General features: G+C 38.5%; 1 protein-coding gene across 25 annotated transcripts in view; it reads right to left on the reverse strand.

The window, feature by feature from the left end:
• LOC110156860 (neurexin-1a) overlaps positions 1–20,644 on the reverse strand; it is a 319,412-nt gene that overhangs the window by 113,592 nt on the left and 185,176 nt on the right. For all 25 annotated transcript variants that reach the window (XM_055162538.1, XM_055162536.1, XM_055162534.1 and 22 more), the window contains one exon: positions 664–845. In XM_055162538.1, the coding sequence (XP_055018513.1) occupies positions 664–845 (182 nt within the window). The remainder of the gene's footprint in view (positions 1–663; positions 846–20,644) is intronic.

Raw genomic sequence — 20,644 nt, forward strand, 5'->3', positions numbered from 1 at the left:
AGCATTGCATTGTTCTATTCTTGTTAGCTCTCATTTGAATACACATAAACTGACTTTTTTGTCTCTATGCAGATAAAACAGTGCCATAAACAGTGTCCTCTCTAATACAGAGAAATAAATGTGTGAGCGTACCATGCTCCTATGCTACAGGCCAGCATCAGTGTGGCTGTCAGTAAATGGGAGCCTGCAGGTAAAAGGGTCATGTGGCAGCAGCAGAAATATGTGTAGGTCAGAAGCGCTCTGTGCACTGTACCTCCATTTCTGTTCTATCTGTGGCTATACTGTATGTAGAACCACTATGATAGCATGAAAAAGGGTGTTAACAAAAATTTCACTAATATAACTTTTGCCCTTTTTTGTATTATAAGAAAAAAACCTAAATAATCTATGCTCGTAATATATTTTTTCTTAGAATTTTGGCTTTTAAAAGTGTCAGAAATTATATATTTTTGATGACTTCTTGTTAAGTGAAAAAATTGAACTAAAAGTTAAAATGCAAAATGTTCCTCTCTCCAAACTCCAATAGAAAGTAATCATTGTCTTATTGATCCAGGTACTTCCTATCTTGTATTAAACTAGCATAGATTCCACTGCTTTGCTCTGTGTCTGCATGTGTGATCAATAAACCAATGCGAAGATGAGAAATGCAGTAGTTTGACTTACAATGTGAAGCTTGAGGAAGTCTCCGAGACCAGAGGAGCTGTCCACTCGCACCAGGACGGCGTCTTTGAGGTGGGTGCTGAAGCCGATGGCGAGGCGGTCGGCCCGGGTGCTGGGGCGGTCATTCGGAGGCCAGGTGTATGTGATGAGTCCTCCATCGCGCCCAAATATGTATGTGGTTCCCGCTGCAGAGAAACAAGAGCAAAACATTAGGATACATTAAGATCTAGCTCGAATTCAAACTGGAATTTTTCATGAGCACTAAATAATATATTTACACATCTCACCTAAGGCAGTGCAACAATATTTAATCAATATATACTGTGGAATAAGACAGATTTTCATTGCGGTTTACAAGCTCTTGAAAGCACTATAGAATGTCATTATTCATTCACTCCACACACGCGGCTACTTGTAAAAGCCTCTTGTTTAACTACACCTGCCCCGGGGCCAACTGACTGAAACATGGCTGCACCACAGGCACCATCAATAGCTCTCTCACACACCGCATTTGCCCAGGCAATTTGGAAGAAAAGGCTTGCCCACGGGCACAAGATTATGAACTGTTCTGAGCTGAGATTGAACCATCAACTTTCTGGTTATAGCTATAAAAATGAATCCTCACAGTTCCAAAATTACACAAAGAACCCTTGGTTAGGAAATAAAAATGTCTCTTGCTGAGTTTGAGCAACTTAAGAATGGTGTTAAAACTAGTTTGTCCATGTAATCATCTCATGATGACTATCTGTGATATTTTACATCTGAAAGTGGCCCATACTAGCCTGATTCATGAGCTGGTTTCAGTTTGTGGAAACCATCTGATCTCGCAGCATTAGAATTCGTTTGCTTGACGGAAGGAGGATGCTTTTTTTTATTTAACCAATCACTGCTCTTTGGTTGTGACATATGTAATGTGCCACTAACGGTGCTAAATGATACATTTAGCTTTTCCCAAATCCAGTAGGAAGAAGGGCGATAACGTCTTTCCCCTTGATAAAATTCACCAAACATTCTCTTTGTTCTGGCTTTAAATCCTCGATCTTGGGATAATCTTTGCCAACACAGAATGTATGCCTCTTCGCCGATTGACTGGTGTCCAGACTTGCACTTCTAGAGTTTCTGCAAACTGTCTAGTGTAGTCCGATTCCTGACCTAGTCACTGGAGAGAAATGAAATTGGTGGCAAGGCCCATACCCCTGAATCTATACCATTCAGCAAAAAAATCACACACCACATCAGATCATTTTAGGAGAACTTGCTGTTGACTATCAGGTGAAATAAGGACTGTCAACAGTATTAACATAACAAAGGCACATGCATACTCCTCCATTAGACCGGAGTGCTTTACTGTGCTGAGTAATGACTTTGCAGAGCACCGCACCACATATCTCTCCTGAAGCACCCTCACCTTCATTTGCTGCTTTAAGTACACTCACGAGCCTATTCACGAGTCAACGGAAAAACCCAGTGCAAATGAGAGAGGCAGATTCTGGTGTCACTTTCCTCATAACGCCGTGCAATTACTCTGTTTTACTGCCTCACCTCCAAAGAGTCTCCGGCAAATTTGCACACACCACATCCAGGGCGCCAAGGTAACCAGCATGCCAAAACGAACCACCTCTCTGTCTCTCAAATCATTAGTGACCTCAAAGGCAGACAGACCACTAGCAGCATTAAAACGGAGTCACCGGTCCAATTATGGCCCAGCGGTCACCTCTAAACCAGCGATCTCCAGTCCATTAGCAAGTTGACTTCACAAGCTCGTGAAAGGGTTTAAACGCAACCTCATAGCAAGGCAGGCATGATGGTGCTAATCGAGTGAAAAAAGTAGCTGGTCAAATTGTGTGGAAAATGCTGGTCCTAATGAGAGAAATGGACCAATTAAAATCATGTTTTATTAAAAAAAAATAGTTATTCTTTCAACAGATTTGACCTTGCTACAAGTTAGTAAAATTGTGCCTTTGCAACCAAGCATCTCACTAATAACAAGATAATATTTTTTCAAATTTTTCCACATTTTAGTTGCAGTGTTGAATTCAATTAAGGGTTTTATTTTGTCTTATTCTGCTCTCCAGACCCTGCTGCATCTGTAGGTGTCATTGGCTACGTCCTCGGCCAATCAGGAAGATTTTTACAGCCAAATTAACACAAATTGCTTAAGTAATTTTCCTGATTAAGGGAGTTTCTTTTTCTATTTTCACCAAAACTTTGAAAAAAGACTTAGGTAATTATATTAGGGGGGTAACAAAATGTGAGTTCCATAGAAGTTACCACATTAATGAAGACTTCTAACACTTTTTCAATGTGTTTCAAATGTTTTTTTTTAAAGCAAACTTTTGTGGGAAGTCAAGTGCAAATGAACCCATTAAACGTGTGTGAAAACTGTCAGTCTAATTAAAGAAACATTTCAAAACAAAACATCCATTGACACCTGCCAACTACCAACTTTTTTGTGAGACCTGACACCATCACCTCAATCAAACACATTGATATATTTAGCTAATTGCACAATGTTCATTCATTAAGATAGCAGTGGGGTTCATTGGGCAAAAGTAGTTGGGGGTTGAAAAAGAAAGAATGAAAAAAACAAAAAAAAAAAAAAAAAAACAGAAAATTGCAAAGTAAATGCCTGAGAGAAAGCCAAGAAAATGAATGCAGCTGTCAGATTAGCATAAAAACAGCTATCTTCATGAAAAATTAGACAAGGAGGAAGCCAGCGCAGGCCTGTGTGTTTTTGCATTTACATATGTGTGTGTGTGTTCTCCTAGTGTGAAGGAGAAGCACTGTTAATATTCATAGGGCCAGGGAGTTAAACAGCCTTTGCCTGAACAATGGATAATAAATCACACAACTGTAATTCCAATATTTTCTTGTAAACCAGTTCACAATGACATAAAACTATTGATATATTTTACATGATTATTTATATGTCTCCCTTCACTGCGCTGTGACTAAAGCATGTCATTTTGGAGTTCACTTGCAGTTCTCCTTTCTCTCATTTTCGTCGATTCACAGCGAAGCCATTAGTTTGAAAAAATAGCATCATTAATTAACAATACCATGATTAACAAATAGCAGAGGAGGCCCACAGATCTATGACAGAATTTATTGTTTTCATAAAGCATAGCGCACATTTGTTAGACATAATGAAATAACGCTGTAAGCAGTCTTGTTCTTCTAATGGATAAAGCATTACAGAACAAGATGGCTTCTACACAGGAAAATGCATTAAATGTAATATATTCGCCGAGCAGGGCATCATTTCTTTTTCATGAAGTCTGCCGGCTAGCGCTAAAAAACTGTTCTTGTACAGCTAATGCATATCTGATGTTGCAGGAGATATTTCGAATGCATGTAGCCAGAACTGGACTGGTGTCACTGTCCTCAAGTTTACCCCCTCTAGTCACAAACGCTTGCACTTTGCTCTGGCGTATTATAATTAAGCTCCTCTAAAGCGTGTCAGTGAACTTGCCTGGGCCTGGAAGCCACCATTTCCTCCTCTCTCTGTTCACCAGATATGACACCCGCTTTATCCCAATGACAGCTTATTTACTTGTGGGCGAACTCAAAAACACTGTAATGCTAAGATCTATTTTGCACAGTGTGTAGAGGCACCCGCAGTTTAATAGCTTTCTTGTCACACACCAAAGGTCACCCAAACTAACTGGTCTGTTGAATGCGAGCAGTGATACATAGTGCAAATATATACATGTGGTAGCCCACATTATGTCCCTCTGTGTACTATGCTTTTAATGGTCTTGTGCTTGGACCACCTGTTTGCACCTCCATAATAAAAGCATTCAATTTATTCTCTAGTTTACCAGGCCCCACTGTAGGGCTGATTGGGATTTTTCTTGCAATTTGTAACGGTTTTAATATCAGTGTTCATTTTCAACATACGCACATACATGTTTTTGAAAAGAACTGGTAATCTAATAATTACATGCATTTCAGCACATGCATGTGGAGGTATAAACTAGTCTAAACTAAACCTAAATAAAACGTCATGCAGATGAAATATTTAGCTCTATACAGAGGATACTATGGCCTAACAGATGATTGGTTTAATTGTGACCAATCAAATTGCAGTAACAGCCATACACTGACACTTAATATTGCAGATCTAGAAAAAACTGTTTTGTCAATTGACCAGTTTCAGTAATTAAGATGGTTTAGATCAAGGTTTCCTTTTACAATTAACTACATGAAAATTAATTATAGATTATAGATACATATGTAACAATTTATTAAAACAAACCATAATTTATATACAGTATGTTCATTATTTAGAGCTGTGCGACGATATATACAACAACCCACCCCGGAATCACAACCTAAAGGGTTTAGGCTGAAGTCAGAACTTACTTATGATGCCTAACCCTTTCACTGGTCAGACTGTGAGGAGTATGCATATATACACAAGTACAAAGGGTCTTTATATAGAACTTTAATGCGTTCAAAATCCACAGCAGCAGATAGTGTTAAACTCCTTGGGGGGCTGTTGGGGATTAAGATACAAGGGGAAACATGGCTTATGTACACCTACATGTTTGTGCAGCGAGGCCATGAAATCAGGAGCCACGTGCCTGTGTATCTCTGCTGGTAGCAGTAATTATGTTCCCGCTCCATATTTGTTATTTGTGTTCTCTCCTGGGAAGGTGCAGGCACCGATATGGATCTGCTGTAGTCATTAGATACACTCGTGTCCTGGAAATACTCAACTCCGGTGTCTTTAATTTGATGAAACTTATTCCCACATCGCCATTTGACTAAGACGACAACATGTAGAGAGAGACAGGAGACTACAATCAGACACACAACTGCACTTTCCCTGTGGCACAAACATCACGACATAGCTTCACTTTCAAGGCCAATTCAAAAACCTTTATACATTTTTTTTCAACAGCTGTAGCAACAGTGTGTAATTTGAGTGGCATGTCACCTGCATGATTCTACGGAAACAGAAAGTTATTGCCCAAATTATTTCAGTGCAATAAAAACATCAAAAAACATGGCTGGATTTTAGTCTAAAAGTCAGTATTATTTGTGTGATGGTATAATCCTTTTGCCGTGAACACCATCCACTAAAAATGATACGAAATGACATTATGTAGAGAAATATGTTAGCTCTGGCTCTGCGGAGTGGGCAGTTGGGATTGCTTTGGTTTCATTTCACCACCTGTTCACTTGGGTCAGATGTCTGCTCTGCCTGGGCACTCAATGGACACTTTATTCAGTTAAGTGATATTATTGGAATTCGTTTTAGCATGCATGGTTGCAAATAGGAAATCATGTACTAATAACATGAATATATATATATTTTCCTGTCTTTTTTATCTTTGGTTATTCAAAATCCAATCAGAGTAGCCTTCACTACAATATGGCAGGCAAATTAAAGTAAAAAGACAGCACCAATTTAACACATTTGGTCCATACTGTTCCATTTCCAACTGCATCTCCACCAATTCATATTTCCCCAGAGTGCAGAGCCAAAAAGACGTTAAGCTCTTGAACAGGAAGAGGAGGGGGGGCCTGTCAGATCTACACAATGAGCCCCTCCAGCCCAGGCCTACCTCTGTCTGAGCATAATGAATTAAACTGTCCTGCACTGGGATACACTGAAGGCTAGCAGCTCTGCGCGGTGTCAGTTAGCATCACACAAGATAAACATTGGCAGATCAAACAGTGGGCTTTCATTAAAAATGTAGCACCCTCCCAGGGGATGCTCTGGACAAGGAGCTGTCTAAAGAAGTAGACAAAAATAGACAAAATGGTCAGCTGTATTTGAGAGTGAGAGTGGTGTTGTCACAGTCACAGTAGAAAAAGTACCACTATTTCAAATTTGTATTAATCAAGAGATCTTAGTATCTGGAGTAGATCTTTGTATCTGGACTATGATAAACATTCATTTTAAAGTGATTCTTGTGAGATTTAAGCAGAGATATAATGTTGTTACCTCTTCAAAAACATACCTGGAGTTGTGTTTTGTTTCAGTAACCATTTATTTAGGGTGACCACATTTCCGTTTGTCAAAACCAGGACACCGTACGGGGGGTGGGAGGTGGGGCCTCGTCATTGACATTGAGCTACTCTCACCTGGTAAACCTTTTTAATGTTTTTTGGTGTCCTGGTGAGCTTTGAGGTCCCTGGCACCACCACTGGACACTGAAACATATGTGCCTGTTTTGCACACTGTGCACATGGTCTCCCACTTGTTCCGACAGGGACGGAAAGCGGGGAATTTTTTGTACAAGTCATCGTTAAATGCTCATTTGTGCTTCGGCATGTTGCAAACTGACCGACTGAAACAAAACACAACTTCAGGTATGTTTTTGAGGAGGTAACAAGATTATAACTTGGCTTAAGGCTCAGAAGAATCACTTTTAAAATTAATGTTTATCATATTCCAGATACAAAGATCTACTCCAGATACTAAGATCTCTTAATTAATAGTTTGAAGTAGCAGTACTTTTTCTACTGCGACTGTGACAATACTTTAGATTAGTGGTGTCAAATTATCGCGTTAATTGCGATTAATTAATTACAGTCATATTTAGCGCATGTTTAGTGTTTCTGTATGTGAGTTTCTTTATTATAAAACCTGTTTTTATGTGTTGTTGGGACAACAACACACACACACACACAAAACACATTTATACATTTTTTTATTTCGGTAATTCCACTCATTGCCGGAAACCCACACAAAACGCTAACGTTGGCGGCGTCAGTCACACAATGGACAAGGTGGAAGAGCCAGTAGAACAGAGTCAGCAGTGCACAGGTAAAAACACATTCGTGTCTTGGAAATTATTCTCCCGACGTGAAATATAAAAGAAAATAACAAATATAATATCACCTGAAAACAACCTGCATAGGCTCATGATGTCTGCACTACTGTCCTATAGTGACCTGCCACATGAGGGGACACGCACACAAACACACACAAACACAAACACACACAAACACACACACAAACAAACACACACCTTCATCATCGTCATTAACCTGAGAACGCGCGGACCACGTTTGCTTCCGTAGACATTGCGCGGACCCCGCTGTCCTCCCGTGCGCCGCATGTGTGGATCGTGTTTTCTCGCGTACGCGGCGTAAACCGCGCTTCCTCCTGTGCGCCTCTAAACCAGAACTAACACCAAGACTAAAACCAGGACTAAACCAGGACTAAACCAGGACTAAACCAGAACTAAAACCAGAACTAAAACCAGGTCTAAACCAGGTCTAAACCAGGACTAAACCAGGACTAAACCAGAACTAAACCAGAACTAAAACCAGAACTAAAACCAGGTCTAAACCAGGACTAAACCAGAACTAAAACCAGAACTAAAACCAGAACTAAAACCAGGTCTAAACCAGGTCTAAACCAGGACTAAACCAGGACTAACACCAGGACTAAAACAGAACTAACACCAGGACTAAAACCAGGATTAATCCATTCCAGGACTAAACTAGGACTAAAACCAGTGATCTCATATATAAAGCATTTCTCTATCAATAATATTTTTAATATGGTTAAGGAAAGACTGGACTTTTTATTGTCTTTAAGTAGACAAAAGTTATTATGTTCAGATTTCCTCGTCTTTGCTACTTTACAACAAACAGTTTCTTATTCATGGAGACTTGGGCTCAACAACCAATTTGGAGAGATTTGTTAAACAATAAATGACTTTATAAAGTCACTTTTTTAAATCTATATGAGTCTTTTGATCTGCCACAATAATGTAATAATGAATTTAAATGAAAATACCTCAAATTGAAGGCTTTTCTCAGCAATTTTTAGGTGAGATTAAAATGAGATTAATTAGATTAATTAATTACAGATCATAATTAATTAATCTCTCAATTTTTTTAATCACATGACAGCACTACTTTAGATATGTTTGTGATAAGAAAACATTATAACTATCAAAAATAACATTATAAGAGTATACTTCTGCGAAATGTAAGGCTAATCGTTGGCCCAATTAATCAAAGTTAAACATATATCGCCCATTTCAAATTTAGCCATACTAATACAACAAAATGTCCTCTTACGGCACTGTGGCAACAACTGCTATCTGCAAATATATAATCTATTTACAATACAAATGTAAACCTTTTTGCTTTACATTTTCCTTCAAAAAACATGCCTTTAAACTCCTGCTTTAGGCTGATAAGATACGAACCCTCTACATACATATTTACAGTAGAGCCACGCACCATAAGCTGTGAATGTAAAATAAACAGCTAAGTGTCAGGATGCCAGGCGGATAGGTGTAATAAGATAGACAGAGGCCTGGCGCAGTGCCCGGACACACAAGGTGCTGCTGGATACTGTCTGCTGTCTGCTAAACCACACAGCTCCACTTTGAATAGGCCCTTAGACTGTCTTTCCTTTGACCTCCTCAACACCAGCCTCATATTACCACCTCTGCCGAGAAGCGGGCCGGCAATCCAATCATAATTACATAGTTGTGATGGAAATATGAAAAGGAAAGATGACATTATAGATCTGCTTTCTGTCAGCACCTCGCACTTGTGTTACTCCGACCTGCCGCCAAGGATTCCCGTAAATGAGCGGTGTGCAAAAATAGATTAGCCCCGACGCGCCGTATTGTATCGCATTTTGGAGATGGATTTCTGATCATTTCCGCGAATCTGTCGGAGGAAATACACGGCCTCCCAAAGGCCTTTTTGACTATAAATAAACAAAACACTTTTATCTGATCGATGTTTTACACTTGTAATACTTTCCCATTCAGTGTAAGGCAAAACTGAATTCTAAGATAAGCTCAAATTGGCTGGCAGTTACCGTTACCCTCAAAATATTTGCTCTTGGCACTTGTATGACCCTGCGTGGCCCTTTTTAAATGTTGTGGAGCAAAATTTTGGATTAATGAACTTAAAGGGCCCATATTAGGCTATTTTCTGATCTTATAATGTTGTTTCGTCATCAAAAACATACCTGAAGTTGCGTTTCATTTTCATTCACATGTTTCAAACACAAACTTAGCAGAGTTCTTCCCTCAAAACACTGTTCTACCTTATGATGTCATGTGGTGATACAAGAAGTGCTCAGCTGTGTTTTTAAAGTCCACACAATTTCGCGTGAAACAGCACTGTGAGCTTCAGAGATGTAGACAGATTCATAAAAATTTGTGTGAATGAAACAAAATACAACTCCAGGTATGTGTTTGAGAAGGTAACAGGATTCTTAGAAGTCTTAAAGTTCACAAGAATCAATTTTGTGTAATATAGGACCTTTAACAGAATTGTAACAAACCCCTTGAGGTATAGATTTAATTGAAATGACTTAATTTTGTGTCTGAAAATGAATTTTACTCACTACTTCCCCTAACTCATTTATTAACATAATTTTCATAGCCTAAAGAGATGTAATAGTTGAAATCGGCGAGTGCTTTTAATAAAATGGCAAATTTCAATGGATCATACTTGTGTCTATTTTGGTGTTTGTTGCCTCCTCTTGGGACTTCTACAATTAAGAGCAACTTAATGATCTCTATCACATTACCATTTTAGATCCTGCTAAAATCATTAGCTCAATTTATGTAGACACTCGTACCTAATTAAACACAGTTATTGGTATCTGGTAAAGGAGCTATCTCAAATCAATGCTGCAGAAGATTCAGTTCCACCAGGGATCACAGTGAATCAAGCCGATCAATGTGCCCACTTGATATACAGTATTGTACGCTATAGCACTTTAGGGTGGTCTAGTTGCATACAGTTAATAGTACTGGTGTTATGAAGAAACTGGTTCTTGGATAATTGAAGTCTTTTGGGCTGCATGTTCCAACTTGGCAGCAATTACAAAGATGTGAGTTATAGAGACAGTTTGATAGTAGGACAGCGTTCCCACAGCCGCAGAGCATAATTAAATGCTACATTGCTCGTACCGCTGTGATCCAAAATAATGATGCCAATACGCTGATATCCATCTATGGGCCCATGTCTGATCCACTCTAATAATAATGACACTCTTCTCCAGGCGTCTTTGTGAGTCAAAGTTTTAACAAATATTATTCAAACCTCCTGTGACATGAACCAGTGATACAGGATTAAGGAACAAAGCCCAATTTGATTACATAAAGCCAGAGGATTATATGGACTGAAGTGCAGGCGGATCTACTGGTACCTAGTATTCTTATTAAGAGTGGCTTCATATCCTGCCTTTTACCACTGTGTAAAGCAAAGCACTTATTTTGTTCAACTAGCTGTGACAATTGTTCACCTGAGATCACAATTTTGGAAGACAAAATATGAGGAGTGAAAACCATCTCTGACCCCGCTGAGTTTTATTGTGCAAATAGTCAGGTTTTTAAGTTTGGGAGTAAATGCTTTTCGGTTGCTGAACAGAAGTTAGCCCATGCCTCAAACTAAAATATTTCATGCAGTATTCTAGTTAAAGTTGGAAATATATTGCAATAGTTCTGAAGATATGCAAAATTAGAATATCAGGTTTTATTGTCTAAAAGTTTAAGTATTCAAAATGAACACAGTAAGAGCTGCTTAAAATAAAATTTATAGAAACAGCTGGTGTAACCTCTCAAACAAGGCACTATCTATAAAGTGACATTTTTACACATTTGTGGTTCATTTGCTGGTACATTCTTATCTTTTGCTAGACCTTTTAGTGTTGTTATCAAGATAATGTGAAAAAAGTACAAAAACTGTCTACTTCTAACATACCCAAATTCAAGTCAAGTTCTGTGATTAAGATTTCCACACTTTTATTTTACCGAATATATGACCAAAAGTTCAGTTTGAATAAGTTTAAATATGTTTTCCTTTGCCATTGCAGGTGGCACTTTTGCTATTTCAGACTCACAGTTGGTGTTTCTACAAAATAAAACATCTATTTTCTTTTCTGTGGCATGTTTCTGAAGAAAAGCTCTGTTGTATACTTTCACTGCATGTGTCTTTGTGTTGCCGTGGGGACAAAAAACCTTCATGCTGTGAGCTGTACTGCCCCCCATATGGGAGGAGGGGCATTATCGCTCTCCTGGGACCACGTCTGTCCCCATCACCTTCCCCGTCCAAGTCAAAAATATGAACTGCACATATCCAGCTATATACAGTGTGCGTGTATATTTTTGACTCTAGAGGAATTTGGTGAATATGTAGGCCAATTTGACTTTGACGTAATTCCCTCAAGCTATTTTAATTTCAGTATACCCACATGTGTCCCCTCTATAAAAAGCTTTTGGTTGTGGATGGTAGGTGCAGGTCCACTTTACCAACCCTGTTGTACTGTTTGCAAATGAAGTCTATAGTCTATAAGCCTGTAGCTCTGAACTAATATTATTGATCTGTTTCTTTTCACACCAATAGGAGCATGCTTATGACCATTCAATTGTCTCTAGAACAAGGTCAAAGGATTCCCCATGGCATTTCCTATTTCTTTTTCATAATATTTATACATTAAAGGGCCCATATTACACCATTTTCTATTTTATCTAGTTTATTTATAATGTATATAATCCTCACAAACATACTTAGAGCTGTTTAATTTCATTCACATATGGTTAATACAGAAACTTAGCTTATTTAGGCTGAGTTCTTCTCTCAAACAGAAAACACTCTGTTCCACCTTGTGATGTCATGTGGTAATATAGGAAATGCCCCATTGTGTTTTTAAAATAAATACACTTTAACTTGAATCATTTAGATAATTTCAGAATTGCCAGTCTCAAAAGAACAAAAGGTAAAAAGGTAGTTGTTAACTTGAAAACTACCACTACATGACATCACAAGGAGAACAGAGCATTTTGAGATTTGTAGATGTAGACAGATTAATCCAGGATTACTCAATGTCAATGAATAATCTAGGATCTTCAAAAAAAGTTTTAATGTCTATGATGATGTTTTCCAGTTTATGTTTTGTGTTTAGAGATTCACTCAAGGGATCCTTGACAGGGGTCCTGTTTTGTTTTTTGTCGATTTAAACGTAAATTTAAAGATGATCTACTGTGATTGTGTCTGCTGTATACTTATAATCTATGGCACCAGTTTATCATAATTCTAATTTGTACATTTAAAATTATAATACTGATCTACATCAATTTAACAAGTCAGATTACTTCTGTGTTAACTGCAGTGCCCAAAGGGGACCTTTTTTTTTCCATTTACCTATATGACTATACGCAGTGCATCCAAATCATATGCGTATCACTGATTAAGAAAATTAAATTGGAGAACGAAGTAAGTGTAGAGCAGTGGGGGTATACCGGTGGAGGTGAAAATTGGGGTTGATTGGAACAATTAATGAATAAATAAATTAATTAAGCAATGAATAAAAAATTAATCAAACATGTATGCATCACGCTAAATACAACTTCGAGAGAGTAAATGAGAAAGAAAAACGACTATAACTTGGTTAAAAGCTTTAAAAAGTTGATTTTGCATTTACATTTTGTATAAAACTTAAAGGTGCACTGTGTAACTTTTTGGATGGGGGTCCTTTACCTTGTTTCTATATCATTGCTCTGTTTGAAATGTTATACAATATGACATTAAAAAGCTCTACCTTATATTTATTAAATTACAGGTGGTTTTATAGCTCAAAAATACCTAGAAAAACAGGCACTCTGGTCTGAGCGGGGTTGCCTCTCCACAGACCTGATCTGTAACTTGGTCTGGTTTGGTCTCCATGAAGATATTAAAGTCGAATACCATACAGTGAAACACGCCAGACAAAGCCATAACATCTCCAGGTAGAAAAGCATTTGACAGATCCTCCTCCAGAAAAGTTACACAATGCACCTTTAATAACACAAAACCTTTGGCAAATGTAAAGGTAGAATGTGGAATTTCAGGGCTCTGAACTAGTCTCATTTATGTTTTTTTTTTTTTTTAAGCAAATAGAGTAAATGTCATGCACTACCTGCGCTAGATAATCGCGTCTGGCTTTCAGCGTCCTTGGATATCCTTTGGCTTCATGTTCTTCAGAGTTATATATACAGCTTCTGTTTGAGTGGCTGGTGTAAACACATATCTAGCTTCTTCATAGTATCAATGTAAGCCATGTTTTATTTGGAAACTCCTTCAATAGTGCACACGGATGTAACAGCCTCATACAGACTCCATTGCACCGTGAACAGATCATGTCATTAGCCAGTCAGCCTGTCTGTGATTAGTCATCTTTTCACACGTCAAAACAAACAAACACCTCTCTCCACGTAGTATTTTTAGCTACATAACATAACCAAATTGCTAGATGTGAGAGGCGAAATAATTGCTATGCTCTTTTGACTGGCAGTGTGGCGACAGAGGAGAGGTGGTGGTGTATAGTGCAGAGAATTTACAGCAGGGCTTGAAATATGAGGCATTGTTCTGCTGCTTGTTTGGAGTTTGCAGTTACAACATGGCGTCTCTACTCGCGCTCGGTCTCCCCTGGGTGCAAATGAAGGGGATTCAGCAGGACAATGAAAACTGCACTGTGAAGAATACGGGACACAGCCTGTCAGTAACACTCAAATTTATTTACAGTACAATCAGGATTTTTGGGAAGATATGAAATACTTTGTGATTAAGTTGACTTCAGTGAATAAATAATTTACTTTGTATTTTTAGGAAGGATGATTAATGGACAAATGACAAAATGTGTAATCAATGGGCCCACAATTAAGATGAAAATCAAGAAGTGTTTTAAAATATTCATAACAATTTTGTGATCTCCAAAATGATTGATTTTTGATTTTAAGTCTTTTGTCCCTCAATTAAATTTTAACCCAAGACAGTTTATTAGTTTGTGCTTTTGGATATAAAAAAGATTGGAAGGTTCCACAGCTCTCAATCTGGCATTTATTTAGACAGTGCTGAAAAATATCTTAAAAAGCATGCATTTTTACTGTAAGCTGGGTCACTTCGCCATGCTTGTCTCCATGGAGATGGGGAACCCTCCACTTTTAACTGAAGGATAAAATACGGCTTCATGTAAACAACAGTTCGCCTAAAACCATATCTGGGCAGTTGTAATACTTTTAAGTTAGTTTTCCGTTTTGTGTTTGTCTGCCTGTGTGTTTTTGTAGACTTAAAGACCTTCCTTAAAAGCTGTCTGAGACTTGTGCCCCTCACTGTATACCTGCTCATTGTTCCAGTGCAGCCGGCTCCTTCCAACAATTTGAGACTAGCTCAGAGCCTTTTCTCCGACTGCAGCCGTGTGTGAGGAGCCCATCGGGGAGACTAAAAAAGACTATGGATTGTTGACTTGTCTTAATCCTCTCTCGGCACAAACAGCCTTAAAAATAGGATGTGCATTTGAAGAAAGCAGCCGCTGTGAGTAAAGCTTTATCCACAGGTTGAGACTAGAACAATCCTGTACAACCGTGCAGGGAAATGGGCTTAAATTACATGTCAGGGAGCAAGCATTTCCAAAACACAATGCCAAGTGAATGCCAAAATCTTAGAAAACTCTATGTACAATGCATTAATACAAAACAACTGTATATTTTGAAAAGGTGCTGTTTTATTGCTTTGTTTACCGTGTCTTACAGTATGCCCTTTAAGTCATATACATTCCATTCAATAATAGGTGTTTTCATTGCTTAAAAATAAATAAAATAAATTTAAAAAGGAATGCATTCTTGCCTCTCCAAAGACCTGACCTGAAACTTGGCCTGGTGTCACCACCTGCTTTTCTCCATGGAGATTGGTAAGATTAATGGCATACAAGGACTGGGTTAGATTAATTTGTGTTTTTAATAATTGAGATTTGAAAAAAAAATATTGAAAATTATAAAATCAAGGATTATTATGAAATGAGTTGAAGTTAAGTTCTTCAAAGTATGGTAAAAACTCTCATAAATTTAAACTATTAAATTTAGATGACATATTTATATAAATGTACAGATATTGGATATACTCAAGGCAGTTTGCAGTTTCCAGGAAATGGAGCTTCCCTTATTTGAAACACAAGCATTTCCAATTTAAAAAAGTGCCTGTGAGAAAAAAAAATAAAAATCAACGCTTTATTTTTTTTGCCATATTGCCCAGCCTTGTTATTGCTGCTGTGGAATGTACCACAGTAGCAATAACAGTAGCAATAACATCTTCAGAAAGTTCGATAGTAAACCTTTAAGGATCACAATATACAACAAAACATGTGCAATATAGGCTAATCATCCAGCAAGGACCTCAAGGCAAGCTGCCCTAGTGCCAGGAGTGAGCCGACTATGATATACAATTATAAACAATATAGCTTTAGCAATATGTCATTTTTACATACAGATTTAGGTTTCATATTTTGTTGTGCTTAAGTTATACTTTCTTGTATTTGCAAATTTGGTTCATTAACATTTTACTGCACCTCATCATTTTTATAACAGGCAGTTCTCTTGTGGTGCATGCATCTCCTCATTTCATACATTTTGGACAGCCTTGAGATTTACAAGCATGAGGGAGAACCAGCAGTTTTGCCAACCGCTCAATAATATTGTGATTCCATCATGAAACTAACCCATGCTGTGAAATATTGCATGGTCCACACTCTGCCACATTGTGCTTTGCTACTTTCAATGTTTTTTTTTTTTTTTTTAGTGATAAATCCCTCTTTCGGTCTCTATCAGGCGGCAGCTGCTGAGCTATTCTGTTTGCAGTCAGCAGAAAGAGGAGTGGACAGAGGTGCTAAATCAAGCTTGGGTGCACATTGGCTGCGTACTCCATGTTGGCTTAATAAGTCCAGGCATATTGGCACATATACAGCTCGATCGATACTAACTTTTACACTTGGTTGGCCTCAGACTTCATCTTGGCCGCGCTCTGATGGGGTACTCACTTTTATCTTCTGTTTGCCACTGAGATCTAATAACTCCTACAGTTACAACAGCAGCACTGTTTCAACACCGGGGCCAGGAGGAGAGGCTGTTCAATGTTTTAGAATAGTACCAGTGTGGGTAAAGTGTACGCCTGCCTGCATATAAAATTATTTTTAGGTTGTTTTTTGATTAGCAAAGGCCCAGTAGATTTAGGCCTGTAATAATAACACATTTTGAAGCATGATATCCCACAAAACCCATTTTAAAATAGACAGTATCATTAAAAAACTTGAGTTGCAACAAATAAATGGCAGAATGAGCCAAATAATTAGCCATAGCAGGTATTTATTCAACCCACAGCTTAAATCTCAAGTTATTGCATAAAAAAATGGCTAAAATCTCCCCATTATTGCAAAGAAAGTGCTTAAAGGTGCTTATTTGAATGTATTTAGTAACCTGGTGACACCGGAAAATCAAACACTGTAATGTTCCCATGCCCACCACTGAAAAAAGACAAGACAATGAAATCATTTTACAAGTTCACCATTTGTTTTGATAATATTTTCCATTTGTAAGAACCTTGTTACAGAACACAAAGGTGATGTGCTGCGAAACGCTAACAACGGACATAATTCCTCATTAAAACAACATTTTCAACAAAGCATTAATATTGATGAAACAGTGCTGTGGAGAGTGCAGGTTTGATTCGGGAGAACTGGGCTGTTAACAAGACAAAATACTTTCATAAATGCTACTAATGAAGGCGCTATTTAAAGTCAGCGGCCCTTTTCTTCAGGCTAGACTGGGCACATTTTCTAATTAGCCTATTTCCAAAGTATTGTTTTAACAATATCCACTGACCTATGAGCCTTAAGCTGCTGCTAATAAAGACAATCCGCAAGCAGTCTCATGCATAGGGCGGCTAACAGTGTCCAACCTGCCTTCATAAGCTCCACCGGATTAAGCCTCTCCTCCCCCTCCGTCTCCCCCCCTGCAATGCTCCTGCTAATTTGATGTAATTAAATTAAGTGGGGAGTCAAAGTAGGGCATTGCAGCTTGGACCCTTCATTGGTCATCCCTATTACAAGGAATAAGACACATGCTTCAGAAACCAGCTACATGGTGAAATAAGGCTTGGACAGAAAGACCGGAGCTGTTTCGTCAGACTTCAGAGCGGACATATGGTGCAGAATGGCCACAAAAATGAGGAATGAAGAACAGAATTAAGTTTGTGTTGGCTGGTTCTTAAATCATTACAAGTGCTGTACCCGACTTGGTGATAACTCAAACATTTTCATCATTTGTGGTTCAGTTTGCCTTGCCCACTTAGTCCCTTGAACCATGACAGCCTATTTGCAGCAGATAGTGGTTTCTTCGTGGTTCTCAGTCAGCTAAGCTCCTGATTGGACAAAAACAGTGTCTATGACATTGGTTTCTCTATAGGCTCTATTCACACTTACATCACAAATCAGTGGTTAAATGAAGACTGCATACGTATGTGCTGTTTGGAATCATCTTGAATTTGGCGCCTCATGCCTTCTAATCGCATGTACCCTGTGTGCTCAGAGTTGTTCATTAGTGGGGAAATGATGAAAATTGATGTATGGTTGTATTTGTTGATTAGCCGAACATAACAAAACACTACAATGACATGTAAATGAAGAAAACTGGGCCTGGAAAGTTGTAATCGCATCTTTCCAAACATCTTCCTGGTTTGTGACGTAAGTGTGAATAGAGCCTATTGTCTCTCAACAAAGTGATTTTAAAGGTGCACTATGGAACATTTATAGCGGAGGAGCTACCTGCTTGTCTCCATGGAAATGTTATTGCTTTGCCTAGAATGTTCCACAATATAGATTAAAGCAATCTAACATGAGGGAGACACTTGTAATGAGCACTGCGCTACATTACAGTTCTGTTGAGAGTCGCCCCTATTCACAGAAGAAATGATTGTAATAAATAAATGTTAATAAATAGATGTATATATTTAATGTCATACTATGGAACATTCCAGACAAAGCAATAACATCTCCATGGAGACAAATAGGTATGAGACGCTTCACCAGAAAAGTTGTGCAACTTCAATATGCATAGGTGATATTCTTCAGTCTCATGCTCTTTCTCAAATAGCTGCTTATTATACATTAAACTACATGTGGTGAAGTAGATTTAAAGCACTTTTTTTTTCTTTCTCAAAAACACCTATGTATCGCACACAACCCTGTCAGCCAGTCTAATAATGGATGGTAGCTTTAACTGATCTAGACGAAAAGTTGAAAGTTATGGTGAAGCACCTCTTCACAGTGAAATTAGATTATGCAAGTTTTGGTTTCGGTGATTTCAGTCTCAACACAATTAAAACGATATTTAAAGTCTAATTTTAAAAGTATGATTAATAAGCCACAGTTATTTTTGCTTCCCCGCTTCGTCCTGCCAAAACTTAAGTGCTGCTATCTGCTCATAAGAAGATAGTGAGAAGTGTAGTTAGCAAAAGACTTGGCATGTATTAATAGATATAGTCATTAATTTGTCCTTAGTAGATGAAAAAAGTCACTTGTTGGCTATCTTGTCAGTTTTAGTTGGAATTTCACTTTTCTTTTACAAACATTAGTGAAGTTGTTCCCTAATTGCCAAACCCCTCAAAACCCAGATTACTTCTTATTTCTTTAGCCCTACAGATGAAGAAAGTATTCTTGAAACTAAATGAGACATCAGTGAGGCATACCAGCTCAAATTTTATTCTAATTTGACTATACTATTTTATATGCATTAGCAAGCCTGACCAGAAGTTGAAGTCATGCAGCAAAGTAGGTCAAAATTTTAATATACATTGTAGTATTATTACACATTCAGGGCTGCATTAAACTTGTACAATTTGCCGTTTGACAAAATGTAGAAACCTCAGCTTCTTCCAGGCAGCTGCAGTCCACACTATATTTCCTGCCCAAACGCCTCTGAACAGATAACGGTGCAGCGTGTGGTGACGGGCCCCGGGGCCATGCTCGCGCCCTCTCTTTGGCTCGCTGTGGCAGGAGACCATCCATTCACGGTCGAGGTGAAGTTTGCCCCCCCAGGCTCCAACATTATGCCATGAATGCTCAGCCGACCAGTGTCACTCACACCCCGCTGTCCCCCTGCCTCTGGCCCCTAAACCCTGACTGATACATGAGGCTGTGCAGGAGCCGACAGACCCACTGTGACAATATATAAGGCCTTACACTCAGGCAGATGTATACGGCCCTCTGTGGACTTACAGAAGACAAGGCTTCACCCGGAATGGAATTAGGATCATATCATGGCTATTTAAACAGAATTAACAGCATTATATAGCCTCATTTTGGAAAAAAAATAGGCTTTTCTTAAACCAACTGGATTTCAGTATTGAGATTGGCAGCCCAAATGAGAATCTAATGTGAGGCTCATTCTGCGTTCTGATTGGATTATCATCTTGAGAACCAAAACACCAAATTATAACAAGCAAATACATGCAGCATCATGTCCAACGTTTATCATTATGTAATTTATATTAAGAATCTGGGGACACAGGTAGGTCTAGTTTATGAAATTTATGATCAAAATCTTACATACATATTACTTTAAGATATTTACTCTAAAATGTTTGTCCAATTAACAGAATTCTCTTTTTCTTTTGCTATGGATCCTACCTGGACGACTGAGACAGACATTGTTTGGTTTTGCATCTATGAATTTGGATTTTGTGAAAGTATGATCATAACGCTAGAGAAACTTCTTATCTCCTATCTGAGAGAACCTGACAACACAGATGAAATAGCTGCTTTTCAACAGTGTTAGTTCAGATCTTGCTCCGCTCACAAGTACAGCGGCACTACAAATTTGGCAATAAGAAGATCAACAACCTTTTTCTTGTTTTTCTTCAAGGGCTCACCACAGCGTTCCCCCCGAGCCTTCAGATACATGAGCCCTGTGCCACAGAATTGGCCCAGTGTCCTGATGGGGCAATAGAGCAATCGGGCCTTTTGTTAGCCTGACCAGCTGCATACGGGTCTCCCCTGCCAGCAGCCCTCGCTCCCATAGAGGTGGCTCACACTATCGACAGCTCCTAATTTACTCTCTCATCACCACTTCAGCCTCATTTGCTCCACTGAAACAATGCACTCTTTCTTCAGAGCTGCCATTTTGTTTGCCAGCAATGTGTCCGATGAGCTCTCTCTACATCCAGTTTTAAAGGTGCT

This window comes from Boleophthalmus pectinirostris, unplaced genomic scaffold (assembly GCF_026225935.1).
Source record: "Boleophthalmus pectinirostris isolate CB_2022bp ecotype Guang Dong unplaced genomic scaffold, ASM2622593v1 HiC_scaffold_5, whole genome shotgun sequence".
In the NCBI taxonomy this organism is placed as follows: domain Eukaryota; kingdom Metazoa; phylum Chordata; class Actinopteri; order Gobiiformes; family Gobiidae; genus Boleophthalmus; species Boleophthalmus pectinirostris.